At 45.6% G+C, this 18,566-nt stretch overlaps 1 protein-coding gene across 7 annotated transcripts in view; it reads right to left on the reverse strand.

Moving 5' to 3' along the window:
• MECOM (MDS1 and EVI1 complex locus) overlaps positions 1 to 18,566 on the reverse strand; it is a 363,383-nt gene that overhangs the window by 27,969 nt on the left and 316,848 nt on the right. For 4 of the 7 annotated variants that reach the window (XM_064516590.1, XM_064516588.1, XM_064516592.1 and 1 more), the window contains 4 exons: positions 12,976 to 13,078; positions 10,421 to 10,637; positions 6,579 to 6,726; positions 5,686 to 5,842 (listed from right to left, as the gene is read on the reverse strand). In XM_064516590.1, coding sequence (XP_064372660.1) covers positions 5,686 to 5,842; positions 6,579 to 6,726; positions 10,421 to 10,637; positions 12,976 to 13,078 — 625 coding nt within the window. The remainder of the gene's footprint in view (positions 1 to 5,685; positions 5,843 to 6,578; positions 6,727 to 10,420; positions 10,638 to 12,975; positions 13,079 to 18,566) is intronic. The other 3 variants (XM_064516591.1, XM_064516589.1, XM_064516593.1) reach the window with 1 other exon arrangement.

Consider the following 18,566-nt stretch of genomic DNA (forward strand, 5'->3'; position numbering starts at 1 on the left):
TGATGCTCTAAACAGCTCAGTGGATTTCCTTTCAAACTCCTCTGGGGTGGCAGTAACTTCAGCCTCACAAAAGCAGCAGCTGGAGAAAGCCTGAAGCCACGGAGGGAAGATCTACCTCGACCTGATGGGCCTGATTTAGACTGCAACATTTAGCATGTTGGAGCAGTTTCCTGCAAACATTTTCATTAGCAGGAAAGTGGTCCTGTAATCAGTGCAGACCAGGACACCCCACTGTGAAGACTGAACTGTGAATGGGATTTTTGCCTCTTCCTGAAATATTCCATCTACAGCTAGAGTCGATACCCCCAAAATTTTATTTCCTACCTTGCCTTCACTGCATTGAGAAAGCATGCAACAACATCTTTGATTTTCTGACTGCTACAAACCTTAGTGAGCAAGTTACTGGGGTAGCACCTAGATTAGAGGTCTACTAGTCAAACTGTGGTTTGTAGGAGAATAACCCTGAGCTCCCTCCACTGCCACCCTTCCTGCACACAACGCCAGCGAGTTGTCCGAGCAGTCCCACCGAAGGTCACAGCGATAGCCACGGATAATCAAGCACGTAAGTGCTTCCAGGCCCAAGCAGCTGACCACCATCACTGCAGAGCTTACGTGTGCTTTGGAAGCCTGCACTGGCCAAGGAGGACCTCTAAAGGGCCTTCAATAACCCTTATTCAGACCTAGAGAAATTGAGCCAGGCTTAATGTTTCAAAGCGGACCAGCAGTGCAATTCCCAACACAAGTTTGACATTCATTCAGGTTTTTTTTCTTACATTTACCTTAGGTTAGCTTTTGGGGAATTTTATATCCTTTGGGCTAGCAGAAACATCAGACAAGCTCCAAGGTTGTGCTCTTTCTTATTCTAAAATTTCTCAGCACCTCTGGACTACCTTGCTTCTAGTAGTACAGGCTCTAGCTTTGTTTAAAAACAAAACAACATTAACAGTAAGTGGCGTTATCTCTCTGTAATAAATCCTCTCTTTTTTTTCAGCCAGGAAAAAGCATGTGGCCACTTTATTTTTATTTAATTTGCGTTATATCATAAGCTCTCATCTTTCACACATCAAAGCCACACAACAATGCACATTGTGTATTCTGAGGTCTTTTTAACAATCATTTTCAAGATTTGAGACAGTCTGACATAATTTACAATGGCTCTATTTTAAGCTTGCAAAGGAAACTGAATTGAATGAATCCCATCCTGCACTGTTGGTTCCCATGAACTGTAATCACGTCCTCTAACTTCCACTCACATCGGGGCCTGTGCTAACCTTCCTGCTCTTCTGAATCTCTGCCCTTGAGAAACTCCACCACTTGTTGTCATGTCTTAACTGTTTACCTCTTTAGCAGGCTGCCTCATATCTCAGCAACAATGCTCCCATTGTCTGAGGGCCTGATCCTGCCGGCACGGCGCAGACCAGCCTTCCCTATTCACGTCCCAGTGACATCCCTGAGACAATTCATGAGGCAAAGAGTGCAGAATTGGGCCCAAACACAGGAAATTTGCAATGCAGTAATTCAGGAAGAGAGCTTGTTGCTGTGTATCAGTTATTGTTCCTGTTAGAAACCTTCATTCACAAGGAAAGAAAAGAAAGAAAAGCAAAAAGATAGAAAAGAAGAAGAAAAAGAAGAACAAGAACAAGAAGAAAAAGCACAAGAACAAGAAAAAGGAAAGAAAAGAAAAAAGGAAAAGAGGAAAAGAGAGAAGAAAATAGAAAAAAGAAAAGAGGAAAGAAAAGAGAGGAAAGGAAAAAAGAAAGAAGAGAAGAGATTTTTTTTCTAGTTGCCTGCTAGAATGCTTCATTTTCTGTTAATAAGTGCTTTCTGTTTATCTTTTTAGGAAGATTTTATCCACCTATTTAACATAGAAGCATTGGTTGTTTATTCGTTGCAGCAGTAAGTGCCAATCTTTTCTGCTACCTTTCTGCTGTTTTTATCCTAATCACAGGCATAAAGGCCTTGCTCCCACAAATAAAGCCAATGCTGTACTTCACGGTACAAAATCAAGTCCCTCCAGTCAAACTTAAGGCATTGTGCACCCCTTCCCCTCATTCCTGAGGTCTTGCACAAAAAGCTCCCATCGCTCCCATCAGCTTGATCACACAAACCAAAGTTAAACTGTCTGTAATGGCGCAGCTTTTGCAGGTGTAGCAGAAGAGTTGCACAGTCTTCATCTGGGATATTATGGACCAATTCGTCTCCTTCTATAAAGCAGGATAACTCCATCAACAGTTATGGAGTTATATCTAATATACTCCAGCTGAGCATTAGACCAGATATATTTTTTCAGAAAAAAATCTCCATTTGTCCTTTCAAAAATTCATACTTATACAAGGCTAATATATAATGTAAAACAAATCATATTTTATGGACTCTGATCTTCTAACAGGTCATGGTAAGAACCTGCTTCTTATTCCCATGACCATATCAAATTTAACTTTTCAGTTGGGTAAGACTAGACTGGTAACCAGAGGAAAAAGTGTGTACTGACACAGATCTGTTCTTCCAAAAGCTAGGGAAGTTCTCCTTAAAAGAATATCAATACATTATCAATTTATTATTCTCCATTAATATATTCAAAAGTCAACAGAACTGAGAAATATTCTACTTCCAGAGAAAAGCAAAAATATACATTTACGATTTAAGGATATCCTTACAAACTATTTAAGGAGATGCAAATTAATCTTCTAAATGACTAATGCATGTTATCTGGGTTTTGAAACTAAATTAAATCAATCATGGCAACTAAAATCCGTAAATATGTATTATTGCAATTTCAATGAAATAATTAATAGCTGTACTGCCAAGTTTACCTTTTTAAGCATAGAAGTTATATACAACTATTTAATGAGGTACTTCTCGGTCAAGATGCCTCTCATCTCTAACAGGCAGTCTATGAAACACATGGCTTCCAAGGCTGACAAAGAAATTTTGGGCCCAGGTCCGAAGCCCTTACTCACCAGTGCAGTCCTACTCATGGGCACTGTCGTACTGAAGCCTCGATGTAACATTGAAGTTTACACCACATGTCCCACTGATTTTGCTGGGGAATTCTGTGCATAAATCAATGCCACTGCCTGGGCCACTGCGAATACTCCCAGGAGGGAGGACTAGTCAGATAAGCTATTGTTACAGGATCTACCTCTTTTTCACTGCATGGCTTTTATTTCCAAGCAAAGCTTTGCTTAAAATTTAGTAGATGGGGGGGATGGTTATCAACTTTAATTGCTTCCACGTATCAAAGCAACAGAAGCTGGGTTTGATTTCTCCTGTTACACCTTATTACATCCTTTAAATTGTAGTGCCATACTTTCAAGCAGCTAACTTGTAAGGGAAGCTTCTCTCCTTGCAGTTTTTATTGCTGTATAGACCCCAGGTTTTACACAAACTCCCACTCTGTCTCCCAAGTTGCAAAAATTCATCTCATGTTTAAGTACACTCTGTACCGTGATTGTCTCAGAACCCAAAAAAATAGCTCGCAGTTAAGTTTGCAAATTTTCTGCTTATTAAAAAAATTACTGTAAGTACTATCTCGAATATATGTTCCGTCTATTATGGCATGTGGTTTCTATTTGGAGAGGCTGGAGATTTTGTGAAGGCAGTGAGTAATTACCTTAGTGTTGGTGAGTTTTCACTCAAGCTTGGGCGGTATACTGTAATAAGAGACAGTTGCCATAAACAGACTGGTAGAGTAAATCATGGTGTGTGGCCTTTTGGTGGAAAACAGATATCTACTTTAGGTGACCCCACCTCCCACCCCCGTTTTCTACCAGCTCCCCCCCATTGCTCAGAAAAGCCTACCGAACATGTGGTCTCCAAATTCTTTTCTTCTATAATTACACGGCTATTATTCGTAGACTGTTCAATGTTTTTTCATCTCTCATACTGTAAATTTCAAGAATATCAATGGCTGTGTCGATTTATCAGAATACACACCAACAAACAGCATTTCAGATATGATTTAATTTAAGAGAGGTGTCGCTCCTACATAGGGCATTGACCGCAACAGTATTACCTGAAAATTCCCTACCTGGCCAGAAGTTATGGTTTTCTAATAATTATACATTTTAAGTATAATTAGTAAACCAGTAATCCCAGGTTTAAAAATTACTAGCAATGGTTATAATTGGATCTAGCTAGTTATACATCTCCTCATACCAAAAGTCCAAATATAAGTATTATCTAACTAATGGCAGACATGCAGGCTTCACATGAGCAAGCCTTTCACGCCATTAGTGCTTCCCCTGATGTATTATTAAGACCGTTTTACTGCTTCATAGGAAGCTAAGCTGGGTGTTTCAATATACTGTGGAGTTTAATGCCGCAGCTGTGGGGATTCACACCCTAGAGAACAGGACCATATTGCATAGGGGGGAAGTGCAACTTTACTGTGCTCTGCTATGGGAGTAACCTTCTGCTTGGCCTTAGAGCTTGGCAGCCTCTTTATCTGGATGCAGCGCTACTTCCATCCATCAAACTTAGTATAAATTATCAGTACAGAAAATATGGTCCACTGGAAAAAAAGCATCAGAATGATATTTTGGTAATTTAGTGTTGAGAACTGCAGAAGATGAAGAAATTTAGAAAACAAGTAGGGGAGGTGGTCAAAGCAGGTGCTTTTCAAGCCATAACAGGTGCTCAAAAAGACTGTGGTGGAGCTTAACAGCAACAAGAACAACATTCTTAAATATTTCCTGCCCCTGCTTCCCTGTTGAAAGGAAAACAGCTTGCAATGTTATCGTGTGTCAAGCTTTCCCCATCTCGTAGAAGGATCTGGCTAGGCGGCACATGCAATCCTTGAGACTTTGAGGATCTGTCTTATATCTCACTACAGAGCTAGGCTCACAGAGAAGGCACTTTTTATTGCTGGCACAATTGTCTGTAAAGATCTAACAGCTAAACTCAATACTTAAATACAGGACATGCAAAGAAGCCTCAAAGAGTGAGGCAATCTTCTCCAATTGAAATGCACTGGCTTTATGGTTTATTTTTTCCAATTCCAATGAATACCATGGTATCTAATCTGCTATAGATGCTATAGACTTGCGGCCTACAATTAATTTCTAAAGCACAGCAGGCTGGTTCTACCTAATTCCCAACCCATCCAGACTGTGGGCTCACCTCTCCTTAAGTCAACTGAAGTGCAGGCTGCTGCCAGACAGGTCAGCCTCTGCCTTCCTCCCCTGCCCATCACAGCCCGGCATTCCCACCTCCTCCCCCGGGCCAGCACTATTGCCGTGTGGGCCTCGGGATCAGCGGGTGGGATCCAGCACAGCACGCGGCATGCATGGGCTGAGGCTCGCACAAGGGAGGCAGGAGACGAGAGCAACCAGCTGAGGCTGGTTTAAAACAACACGAGTCTGCAACCTCCAAGCCTGGTATCGCTGGCTCTTAGCTAAATCTTACTTGCAGCTTGCTCTTTGCCATCTGTGCATGGAAATATATTGCAGGGACAACAGCTACATTTATACAGTGTCTGCCTGAAAATGAAAATCATATGAAAAGAATGCTTTGTACTGGACTGTGAACTACCCAAAACTCATTTAATAATTCAAAGTGCAAGCCAACCCCCATGAAACCAGTGGGTAATTCAATGGAAGCACAATGCAACCTTCTGCTTCCAGGTAATGCTGCTTTTTGACAAGAGAAATACACTTAACTGAAGATGTTTAGTTGAAGACTTACATATAAAAGGTTTGACACTGCTGTGGATGTGTTTATGCTGTTTGAGGCCTGAAGAAGTGGCAAAGGTTTTGCCACACTCTGGACAAGCGTGAGCACGAGCCCCAACATGCTGGGAACGAATATGCCTCTGAAGGTTGCTGGGGTCCGTGAAAACCTGCTAGGAAATGAGTACTGATTAACCAAGAAACTTAACTGCAGATGAAGCCAGTTATTACAAGCATCAGAGTTTTTCAAATTCAAGCCTCAGGGTTATTGGGAGCTTTTTAAGATTTAAAAACTCTCTGACTTTGGCTGCTTGTTGTATCTCAGTCTTGCTAAATGGAAGTCAATGGAAGCTGTGCCCCAAAAAAATGGGCCTGTTTCCCAGGTTTAGCCAAATATTTAGTGGTTCTGTGAATCCTTTTGTAACCATTACACCAGATGTAATAACCCCTGCAACTAGGAGTCCCAGGGAATGGGAAGGTGCATCCATCCACCCTGCATTTCCAGCAGGGATTCTTGCCCCCCAGAGCCAGGATATTTGCAGTAGGTACCAGTTATGCTGGTAAGACATACTGAGGCAATTCAAAGCATACTCATTATGCTCTGTGATTACAATCAAATTGAGGAAAGCAGGTCCCCATTCCCCTCCTGAAAGAGTGCTCAGGGCTTGCAAGTCAGGCAGTTAATAACCTTCACTGCTCAGCTGCTCTCAGGAGCTCCAGACCCCTCTCGCTAGGGGCCGAACCCACAAATTCTGCCCATAGATCCTGGTAAATCCTAGAGAAACAAGCTGGACCACTGCAGAAGTACCAATATGAACTCCTGAGTCCTGACTCACTGCGGCCCTGCTTTCCTAGCCTTGCACATTCAAGAACACGAGCAAGGCCCAACAGCCTACAAATTCACTGTACCTTGGCACAGTTTTCACACTCGTAGTGCTTCCCGCTGTCATGCGACATCTGATGACGTATCAAGTTGGACTTCCAGTTAAAAGCTTTGGGGCACTGATCGCACTTGTACTCCCTCTCCTCGCTGTGCGACAGCATGTGCTTCTCCAGGCTGCAGAAACAGAGACAGGCTTAGTGAGGTCCCGGCAGCATCCACACAGAAACTTGGGTTTATCGGCGATTTGCAGATCAGCATAGCAACAGAGATGGAGCGCCAGGAAGAGAAGACCAAGCAGAGCATATAATTACAGCAACTAGCGCAAAAAGCCCCAGAGGCCCAATCCTGACAGACCCATGGCCGCTGAGTTTTGATCAGCAGCATCGAGCATGCGGCCCAGCCCAGCTTCCAGGCAGGATCTCCCTCCGTACCGGAGTAATACATCGTCTAATGTTTTGCCAGGCCACTTGCAAAAGCTCCAGGAGATGATGCTTCCATCCCTCCCTAAGGAGATTATTTCATACACCTCTCAATATTTCACTCTGGTAATTCTTCCCTGCAGTCTGAATTATTTCTACCATATTACTTTCACTCGAAATACACCTTGGATCCTACTACCTCATGTAATTCCACTCTTTCAATGGCAGCCCAATTTTTCTTATGGCAGAAACAGATCAAGAATAACTCTACTGCAGTAGGACAGACCTAGTGTAAGTGATCAGAATCAGGTCTCTAAATACGGTACACTAAGATTAAAGTTACAGCTTGATTATTATAACTATGTTCAATTAAGTAGTTGCTTATGCATTCACTTCTTAGTTGTTTATTCAGTCTATTCATAGTGTATTCAATCGAGTGTATTTTTTGTTGCACATCCCTGAATCCATTCTGAATTCAATTCTCTGAATTCAATTCTTAATTTTCTGAATTGCTGTTTTAGCATTGATTTAGAGCAAATACATTTCTTCATGCCTGCATTGCTTGGTCACATATAAAGTTGTGACTCACACTATTGCTTGAGTAAAACAGGAAAGATTCACCACGTAACGTAGAAGCAGCTACACAAAAATGCCAAAATTTTTAGCATCAGACTGAATGCCGTCCTGCCAACACGGGGCAGCTCCTACAGTCCTTCCTCACGTGCATCTCCCACCGAGCCCGGCTGAGCCAGGGCACAAAAGCTGCTGGATTTACAGTCTGTTTTGGGTTTTGCAGTCTGACTAGCAACTTTCATTCTCAGCCACAGCTAATGGCAATGCTGTCATCCTGCAGATGCTGCTTACTTCTACCCCTCTCAGGCTCTTCTTTCCTTCTGGGGAAAAAAAAATTCTGGCTTCCTCTCCTAACACCTCTGTGACAACCGAACTTCCATCAGGCACTCACAAACAAATTTGCCGAAAGACCTAGAGAGGCTCTTGTCCCCCACGCTGGCACCGGCTCCCAGGATGCCTAACGCGGCTACGCGATGTCCCATTAATGCCAGAGCTGTATCTGCCCCCAACACAGACATCCAGATCTCAATCTTCCTACTCAGCTATTTCTCAGTTTAATTACGCACACCCTCAAGCACAGGTCATTCAGGGCTTTTGTTTTATATAATCTGTATATAGCACACTTCTGGACTTTTTTGCTGTGAACTGTCTTTGTCATGTATTAGCCTTTCAATAATTCAAGAGTTCAGAGAATGACTGCCTTCTATCTCATTTTTCACTCTTTCTCACCGTACTGCCCATCTATTTATGATGACTCGTTCTTTGTTTTCTGCCTTTTCTCTTCAATATTTAATATTTTAAGCTAAATTTACATTTGTTCAATGATTCCCATATGTTAGATACTGTCCTCTAGTTCGCGGGCAGAAAAGAACTTTAACACGGAATAACTCACAGCGTGTGAAAATGCTACTGTCCAGGCCTTTCCCTCGCTCACATGACCGCAGCCCTTCAGACCTGATCTACCTACATCAGCCCTTTCAAATCAATCACTCAGACTGAAAATCAGACATGTGGATCCAAATTCTGCTCAATATCACCCGGTGAATAAGGCATTACGCCTGCACAAGTCCACACTCAGTGGGGCTGACCAAATACACAGAGAGCAACGTTTGGCACGCCGTGTTTTAACTTTTGTGGTAGTGTCATTAATTTTGCGAAGCATAAGGACTGGGTCATGTGACGTGCTGATTGGAGACCTCATGCACAGTGCTGAACAACCTCCACTCGGTCAAGAGGACCTAAGAGAGTCTGTGTTTTGGGAAAGGGTGCTGCATCTTGCAGAAACGGCACCTGAAACGCTCAGTACCAGCTGTCCAAAGCGGTCGCCCCTGTAGGTGCACAAAATCATCTGTGCTAACATCCGACCTCAGCAGACACCACCTGTGATAGAGTAAGATCCTGGTCTACCTACCAGTAAAGATTTCTGTGAAAAATATGAACTGATGAAATACTCTACTAATTGATAAGTCATTATTTAAGGGGCAACTGATAATTAAACAATGCAACATCCTGCTGTCTCCAAAAGGGCAGTTAATGCTGTCACTTAGGTTGTACCCACACAGTGCAGAGAGAAAAGAAGGCAACACAGACATGTAGAAGCTACGGTACAGGCTCTGGCTGAAAGCAAAAGATATGAGCCCAGGTCTTCTGCTGTTATAAACTGGCTTCAAAAGAAATGCACTGCCTTATTACAGCTGAGGATCTGGCCCAGGATTTTGTTATTGAAATATCTCAGCATTATTATTAAATGTTGGCTGAGGGCAACTTTTCCCCCATCCTCAAAATGAAAGCATTAAGATGTAAATTCATGAGGGAAGTACTGCAGAAGCTCTTGTGCACTCTAAACACCTATCAGTAATTTGCCAAGTTGGCTGTAATCTGCACTGAAATACATTATTTTAGGTAGTCACCAAAAACTACAGTGACAGGACATAAGTAAATGATCATCATGTAAAAGTTGTATTTTCTATTTACATTCCTCTCTATGCATATTTCAGGTATATATGCATGTACATCTATCTATTTAAACAGACAGATATAATAAGAAAGAGATGAAGCCAAGTGCCCTTCGCACTCATAATTTCCAAAGGTATTAAAATTATTCCTCTGCAGAACAACATAAAGCTCCTGTTTGCCGTTGACCACAAGGAACCATCGCTAAAATAGTTACATGTTTTCTACTGTCCTTGCATTTCATTACTTCTAAAATCAGATTAATTTAATGAAAATACACAAGCTGTGGCTGCGCAGTGTGGGCCTGATCCTCTTCTCACAACAGTTTAAGACATTTGTAACATTGTTATTTTCAGCTGAAACAGGATAGTTCCATACAATTTATTTCTCAAAAAAAGTTATGTTTACTGTGATGACCTGAAGTACCACACCGTTTCAAGACTGAAAGGCTACATATCACATATTAAACATCTAGATTAGTCTAACTTAACTCTACCTAGCATGGCTTGTTTGCAAAGATAAAATTGCTGTTGTCAGTGAATATTACTCAGAGACGTTCTGAGTTATTTCTGCCTAAAAATAATGAGTCCAGACCTTAGCTCACCTGAACTATCATCACTTCTCTGATTTCACTGCAATTAGACCAATTCATGACAGCTAAAGAACCGATTATCAGAGGATCCAGTTCTTTAAGGTCCCTGTTAAGGACTTCAGGTCAAGGACCAAATCTCTGAATTGCTGAAACTCAATTGAATTCCATGTCCTAAAACACCAACCAGCACAGAAGTCTTATTAATTTTCTTATTTCTTTTGTATGTAAGATGAAGGCATCAGATTCTGCCCTAGCTGATGCCCTGCATGATCTGAATGAAGCTGTCACAGAACTTCCCTCATTCCATCATGTTTTAAGCTCCAGCTCCTACCTTTGTAAGTCTGGGAAGACTTGATCACACTCTTTACACTCCTGGATTTCATGCACATCCCGAAGGTCGTTCTCAGTGTCAAGCTTTTTCTGAAAGTCCTCCTCCACCATGGAGAACGCAGAGTGAGGTGTGCTGCAAGGGAACTTCTGGTGGTCTACTAGCTCAGCCTTGGACTCAAAGAGCTGGTCGCAGTCCTCACAGCGATACTGGCGCTCCTCTGGAAAACAAAGATAAATTATGCTTTAATTCTACAACATACAACAGTGCAATACTATTTATTAACCACCTGGGTCACATCCAATAGGGAACCCTAACACTGTGTTTTATATAATATCCTAAATGGAGATATATAGGGTCTAAGATGGATAGCCAGTGGGAAGCTGTCAGTCTCTACCTTTCAGAATGAAGTAGACTGCCTTGGACACAAATGTCGACATTTAAAATACCCAAGGGGGTGTTAATGGAGTTTTCAAAAGCCTTTTAATTTCCACTACGGTTCTCTTCCAGCACCTAACCCTGTTCAATGTAACCTAGAGGCAGAGGAAGTGGAGGGTAAAGGAGAGAAGGGGCCTTGCTTTAAATTCAGTAGGAGTATAATTGGTCACAATGTGTTTCTTACTAAAAGTGACCATAGAAGATGACTAGTATGATCACTTTGGGGTGAATATTTCATTCCATGAATTAATAATTCCTGTAAAATAATAGAGTAGCTGAGGAAAAGCCCCAAAAGTAAAGTTGGAAAAGAGTATGCCATGATATTTTTTTCTGTTGGATTTTATACTAACAGTCGATGTGACTAGTCATACATCCTAGTTTGATTTCAGTGTCATCAGCCCTGCAGACATAAAAGCCCACGGGCTCTGCGTCCGTAAGGTACTTAACAACCTGAGGAGTCTGTCTGACATCTCACACGTATGCAGCACGGTAGGCGGTTATTGCCTGAGAGTCAAGCTGATCCTGAGAAATCACCATTACCAGGGTGGTATTCTGTTGTTCGCTGTCCACTAGCAATAGTTTGGACCAAGTGAAAACCTGGCCCAGCTTGGCTCTATATGAGCCCTGTGGGACATATACTTGTGTGAGACTGTAGAGCATTTCTCTGGTGTCATTTATAAAATGTCCAGTGGAATAGGCACAGAAAATACTATGCTTGAAAAGGGTGACATCTTTAGCAATAAAGTCACCACTAAGGGGGAAAAAAATCTCAACAAATGAATGAATGATTAACCCCCACCCTTTTTTTAAGAAACCGTAAGATACTGCTCCAAGTGTGCAAGCAGCTGTAAGAAAGTACACCCCTGGATGTCACCTCTCCTGCCCTGGGAAAGCCCCTGTGCACAGTCCCTGAATTCTTAAGAATTTATAAGATTGGCATAAACTGTAACCTAATGTACATCAAGTAAATATCCTACAGCTAGCCCCAGCTGTGGCTTTCTGTCTGCAGAGAGCAGAAATGAAGTAGCTTTTGGAGGTGGGGGACAAATTTGAGGCAACCTAATGTGCAAGGAATGAGCAACAGCTTACAAGTTTTAGACACAGAATCTGTGTATAGGATAAATAATGAATGAGCAAGTGGAGGAAGAACGACTATGTTCTCAAAAGTGACAGCAACATCAACAACCTCAGATCTTCTCTCTTCACAAGAACAGAATAACGGTTGTTTAGCTAAGTGACAAAAAATAACCTATAATCAGGGTTCATATGTCTTAGTCTGGTAGGACCAACACAGCCTAGAGATAATGACATAGAATCTGTTCCTCCCTCTGCAACATCCATGAAATGCTTAAGTTTCAGTTTCAAAGCCTTACTGCTGCCCTCGGTTACCTCTCTAGACCTCTGGTTTTGCCAGGCAGGTTGGAATAAGTAAGGGAAAAACTTGAAAGACATCAAGAGATGCAGAGAAAAATGGACTGCGCAAACCAGCGCTCACCAGTTTGACAGGCACTGAAAGCAAGTTGCATGCAATTTGGGGGGAAATCAGTTCAACTACAAGTGATGAACAAAACAGACAACCCCAGCACCAGCTTTGGCATCTCTTTTCAGAACAGACCCACCCTCCAGGGAGACTGAAGGAGAAAGGCCTTGGCATAACCTCCAGGCTATAGTTCAACTAAGGGGAATCATATACTCATATTTAGGACATGAGTGGTGGAAAGTCCCCCAGTGACTGGAAATTTCAGTTTATTCCCAGGCAACCTATGACCTCTCTGTCTGGACTCTTCATCTCTAATGCTGAAAAATATTCAGTTAGAAAGCCTAACAGTTAAGGGACACCAGAAACAGTAATCTTAGTCACAGACATTGGCAAAACACTTTGATAAATGAAAATATATCAATCATGTTAATATTAAACTTATTTATTCACCGAACAGCTTTCAGAAAACAGAAGGGTAGGAATATAGACACATATAACCAGCACAGTCCAGTTCTCCTCCTTAGCTACAGTGAAGCTGTTGTGGATTTCAAGAGGATTCCAAAAGAGGAGATATCTTCCTAATTTTTCACTTAATTTCAATGCTATATTAGATTAGATTAGACAGTAAGAACTGGCTAACCGTGAATGTCTGGAGCCATTGTTTCATGTGAATAATCTTCACTCTTCATGAACAGTAGCAGCTCCTCTCCTGGTTCAATATCTGCTACAACTCTGTAGAATATCTGAAAAAGAGAAAGCAAAGTGAGCATCACAAAAGGCAAAGAGAACACCACTGAATTTAAACGCAGGACAGATCCTGCCCTGGTTTGGGTGTTGGCTGCAAGTAGTTTCATGGAAAGGTGCCAATTTAGACGATGGCAAACCTGCTCCTTCCAGCCCCCAAAGCTCTTGTGCCTTGGGTTCTGTGAAAGGAAAAAAGAGATATTGCTTTCAACAGCCTTCACTGCAAAATGAGCTACGTGATGATAAATGCAAATATCACCAACAACTCACATGCTTAGTTATACAAAACCGACCTACAAATTAGCCATAAAACGTAACCTCGAATGACTCGCCTAAGGGAGATAACCCCCATTTCTCCTCTCAACTGCAGTGGGAAAAGCTATGGGTACCAGCTAAAAACAGACCAGAGAAGATCGTGCTGAGGAAAGCACAGGCACCAAACCCCACTCGTTTTAATCAACTCCGAAGTCCAGACTGCCGTGAGAGGTTTACACAACCCAGCCCTGCTGCTTAGTCCTTGGGTTCAAACGGGAACCAAAGGAAAAACTAGCCCAGAACGAAGAAGTGACCCCAGCAGCCCAGCAGCAGCCCAAGCGGTGGGGATAACGTTCACGCCAAGGGCGCCGGCCGCCGGGAACCTCGCACGGGTCACGCTGCGGCTCCGGGCTCGTCCTAGGAAGGAGCGAGGCGGTGAGGCAGAGCTGCCCCGAATCTCTCTGGCTGCTTGCTGTCTCAGCAGGAAACGTGAAGAGCGCTAAAAAGCTCCACGAAGCAGCCCAAATAAATATTAGCAACTTCCTCAGGCCTCGTTAAACCAAAACACATGACAGCTCTGTTTCCTAAGCTAACAAACGATGCGCTCGCGCTTTCTCTGACTAACGTGCCTTTAAAGGGTTAGCTCTCAAATCGTGAACTCTCAGTACTCATTTTAGTGCCTGGAAAGAAAGCAAAAAATCCGCTCCCGCTATTTCAGGTCAAACGGATCCGTTTGCCAGAAGTGAGGTACAGGTACGGAGCGATACGCGGGGACGGGGACGGCGCTCACGGTCCCGCGGGACGGCCCGGCAGCCACGCAGATACCGCTCTCCTCCAGGAGGTGGCCGTATAGCCTAATGCTTTACTCGAGTGCAAGCGGCCTCTGCCCACAGATATGTGCGAAATATCCCAAAATAACTTAATAAGACACATTTCCTCCAATCTGTTTTCTTTTCTTTTCCTCATCCTCAGCGCCCCGGAGCCGGCTGCGGACCACCTGCACCCTGCGAGTGGGGAAAGCGGAGCTGCCCCCCCCGTCGTGGATGCGACGAAAACTGTCGTGCCGGGTTTTCTTGGGCTCATTTTCCCCTTGTCCTTCAGATAACTGCAAGCAGCAAGCTTCGCTCTGGAGCCCTGTTTCCCTTCAGAAAACAATGGCCTTCTCTCAGCAACCTGCATCACCTCTTTTCTTGGCAGCTTTCAAAGGTTTAACATCTCAGCTTCCTCTCCAGCAGCGCGTGAGCCTCCAGGACGGGACGTATCGGCCCTCTGCCTCTGCAGCTTGCGGCAGTCCCCGCCGGCGACTGCGGCTTTCGCTCCCACGACAAAGCACCTCGATTGCGGCAGCGGCGGCAGTACACGCTCGGCCCGGTTCTGCTCTGATTTAGCGTCACGCGAGCCAGGAGCACAGCGGCGGGGTCGGCGGGGCTGCGTCTGCACGGACGGGTCAGGCGCAGGGCAGCCCTCTTCCTCCTGAGCACTTTCCTGTTCGTCTCACTTTTCACTGATTTACACGGGGACGTGCGACCAAAACAGCACATTCAGGGCTCGAAAGTAACTCTGGCAACTCTAAAGCAAAAACAACGCCAAAATAACGCCAAATTACTGTTCTCTGGATCGGGTCAGGGCAGGCCGGGGCGCAGGCCTCCTCGTGCGGCCCAAGAGCACACACAGCCAGCCGGGGCTGCCCCCGCTGTGGTTTCCTACGCGGCTCGGGTGCACTGGGCACGCGGTCGGGGCGACGAAACCCTTTGAGTCAAAGACTGAAACGCATTTAAGTGAAGTCGGCTTTTAACTCCTGCAAACAAATCTGATGTCAACATTGCATCCAGGGAATACTTGCTTCAAGCAACACTTGTTTTTCCATTTATTAAGATAAATGTATTTAAATCTGGGTCCCCCCCCCTCCCCGGACTGCGCCGGCCTCCATACATTTGGAAGGCAAATTATGGCCTGATCAGCCCCAGCTGAGCCCTCCTTGCTGCCTTACTTTAGGTTGAAATAATAGGTGCATGACGTGCAATGCCGCGCACTGACCAGAGACGCCTCTGCAGGCCGTCCCGACCGGCCCCCTCGCCGCGAAGGGCCTGCCGAGGAGCTCCCACCTCGCCCGGCGCCCGCGGAGGCCGGCAGCGCTCGAGCTAAGGCCCTGCCTCGGGCAGTGCAGCTCTGCCCTCAGCTCACCTTGGTGCGACACGGTTTTGGGTTACGGTATGTAAACTCAGCTGCTCTTTGGAGGTCAGCGGCGCGTCACCTAAACCACAGCGAAGCTTTCGCCGATATTTTCCCTCCTTTGCTCAGGCTGCGCCGCCAGAGCTCCTTGGGTAGACCTTCACGCCTCTCGTCGCAGAAGAAGGCCCCTGGACTACAGGCACGTGGTCTGGGTCGTACAGCACCGCGTCACGGCGCGCGGGATCGCTCTGCGGAGGCCTGGCACGCTGCAGCGCCCGCACCGCCGGCACGGCACGGATTCCTACCAACGCACACACGCTGCAGCTACTCGCCCAGCCTGTCCGTGCTGCTGCTCACAAATAAGCTGAAATGCCAGAATACAGCGGGCTACCTGTCGGAAACTATCCGGCCAGCCTCGCCGTACCTCAGCAGTGAGGTGAGAGGGAACACCCAGCGAAAGTCCATGTTTTAGGTTAAATGAGTTTTTTCATTTTGCATCGCAGAACTAAAGCCCTCCAAAAACAGGTCCAAGGACAGATCTGAAGCGCTGGCATTCTGGCCATTATCCACCAATCATTATTAAAATGACCATTTTAGTTATTATGAAAAATACGTATTTTTAAAAATTATTGCTGCACGTACAAGGATTCCATTCGCACTAAGCAATCATACACCGGACTGCATTCCAACGAGGAGCTAAAATCAGACGTGCTGAACTTTGAAACAATCTGATCTGATTTTAATAGATGTCCTCCTCACTTCCCGGAATCCACTGGAATCATCCTGCCCGAGAACAAGGGAGAAGTTCAAGCACGTCTGCTGGAAGTGAACCACGCTCGAGGTGGAACTGAACCACGCTCGAGGGGCCCTCACGCAGCAGAAGCCTGCGGTGGGCAGAAAGACATGGAGACGCAGCGAGTCCTCCCACGGGAGAGCTGATAGCTCACCAACTACTCCCAGGCCAGGTTCTCCTCCTGCCTCTCCTGGCTTTGTAAGCAACACTGAATTGTATTTCAGACATTATTTTTTGTTTTAGGAAATGATAATATGGAATATATGGACTTTTATATTCCAAAGCTTAAAGATTTCTTGGCTGTGCTCCTGACTATACCATAATTAAGGAAACCTTCTAATTTTTTGAGTTCAGCTGGACCAAGATTTCACCTCTGCAGGCTGCCAGCCCGCTTCGCTACCCACCTAACCTCACAACGCGCGAGCACCCCAGCCTGCCTCCCGCGCCGCACGAAGAGCTTCCGCGCGGCAGAGAAACGACCCGAACCGTGAAGTCCAGATGCGCTGCACATGCCCTGCGATCAGCGGGGTGTGACTGCAGTTTATATAGGAAGAGCAGAATCAGATCCAGATCTGGAAACACTTCCAGAGTTCAGGGGGGCTGGAGTGGTGAGAAGTCCTCCGCGCCTGCGTGCGCCCCAGGTCACACGTCCACACTACCGAGCAAAATAAGCGCTCCCAAACTGCAAGGCCATAAAGGGAAAGGGGAGGGGGGGAGAAAAGGAACACACACAATCTGCTTTTAAATGGATGAATAAGGCCTCATTGTTATGAATCCCAGTTTACTTTTCCTGGTCAGGCACTTGAAATTTTATTTATGCTTAATAGACTGCATTTGGCATGTGTAAAGATGACAGAAGCGTGAATTATGAATGACCTTCAACCCGTGCAGGAAGTTGTAATAATTGGAATAATAGCGAAAACGCGCTCCCTGCGAGAGCAGGCGAGCCCGCGAGCCCCGGCCGCTGCCGCCTGCCTGCTTTGAAGTCGGCTGTCGCCCGCGGCCTGCCCCGGCGAAGCCCGCGCCGCGCCGCCCGCCGCCGTGCAGCCGCCCCGAAAGGCGCGATAGAAACGGTACCAGGTCTCGGGGAAAAAAGTGACACTCGAGCCTCTGTGTCTGGACAACGTCAAGAGCTGACAGGGACGCGTCTGCCGCCCTCGCTTCCTCCCGCTGCGTCTCGCCAGCCCTCTTATTCCCAAACACACGAGAGCCTGGAAAACACGTGCCCCAGTGCTATTTGGGAAATTCAGATTTTAGAGCAGACAAGAGACGCGATTCAGCTGTGGGAGCAGGTAGCTGATCCTATTTATGCTTAAATTACTTAATGTATTTAACTTACTTTGAGTGCTAAGGGGGGAGGCATCCAACACCTTATGTCCCACAACGCGCTGGCAACGGAAAGGACTGAAGTGCCTTCAGCCGCTACAGAAGCTGACCAGGAAGATGGTGAGAAGGAAGAGGAGATAAGCGTCAAGCGCACTGGTGGCCGCAATGAAAGCCTTACAAGGCCCCTTAGCCTTCTGCAAAGACCCCCCGGCACCGCTCTCCAGGAGGAATCCCACGCGACATCACGCAGGCTGTCCGCTCCCAGCAACTAGGAAAACTCGCACTGGGGACACAAGCGCCCATAGGTGGAAACGCGGCGGTTACGAGTTTCAGGTAAAAGGCTTCGGCCTTATTTTGGCCAAGATGGCCTCCCATGTTTGATCAGTGTGGAAGGAGGCCCGAGGCGGGGGCACCGGGCCCGAGGCGCTGGGGCAGGGAGCGAGCGCGGGCAAGGCCGACGCGCGGCCGGCTCCGAGGAGGAAAGCGCTGCTTCGGAAGGAGAGGGGAACTTGCCTGCAAAGCAAAACAAATTACACGTCCAAAACTAATAACGAGCTTTACATTAAAGGGACTCGAGCAACGTAAGGATTTATGCTCCCCGGAAAACGAGGAGGACAAATGAATAAATAATTGCGCGACAAGCTGTAATTAAGGATTTGAGGAAACAACAACAACAAAAAAGCGTCCAAACGACCAGTTTTAGCTCCTGTGATGAACAACTTCTGCAGCTGGAGGGCCGTATTATGAAACCTGAGCCAGGTCCTTCTCGCCATACTCAGGCAAATGATAAATTGAAATGAACTGGAGGCTTTCTTCCCGGGGTAACCTATAGGAGGCTTTCCAGAGCTCCGTGTCAGGCCCAAAGAAAACTCCGGCGAAAACCCGCAGGCCGAGCCCAGCGACGGCCGGGCCTGCGTGCGTGTGCGGGCAGGAGGCTGCGT

Source organism: Dromaius novaehollandiae, chromosome 9 (assembly GCF_036370855.1).
Source record: "Dromaius novaehollandiae isolate bDroNov1 chromosome 9, bDroNov1.hap1, whole genome shotgun sequence".
In the NCBI taxonomy this organism is placed as follows: domain Eukaryota; kingdom Metazoa; phylum Chordata; class Aves; order Casuariiformes; family Dromaiidae; genus Dromaius; species Dromaius novaehollandiae.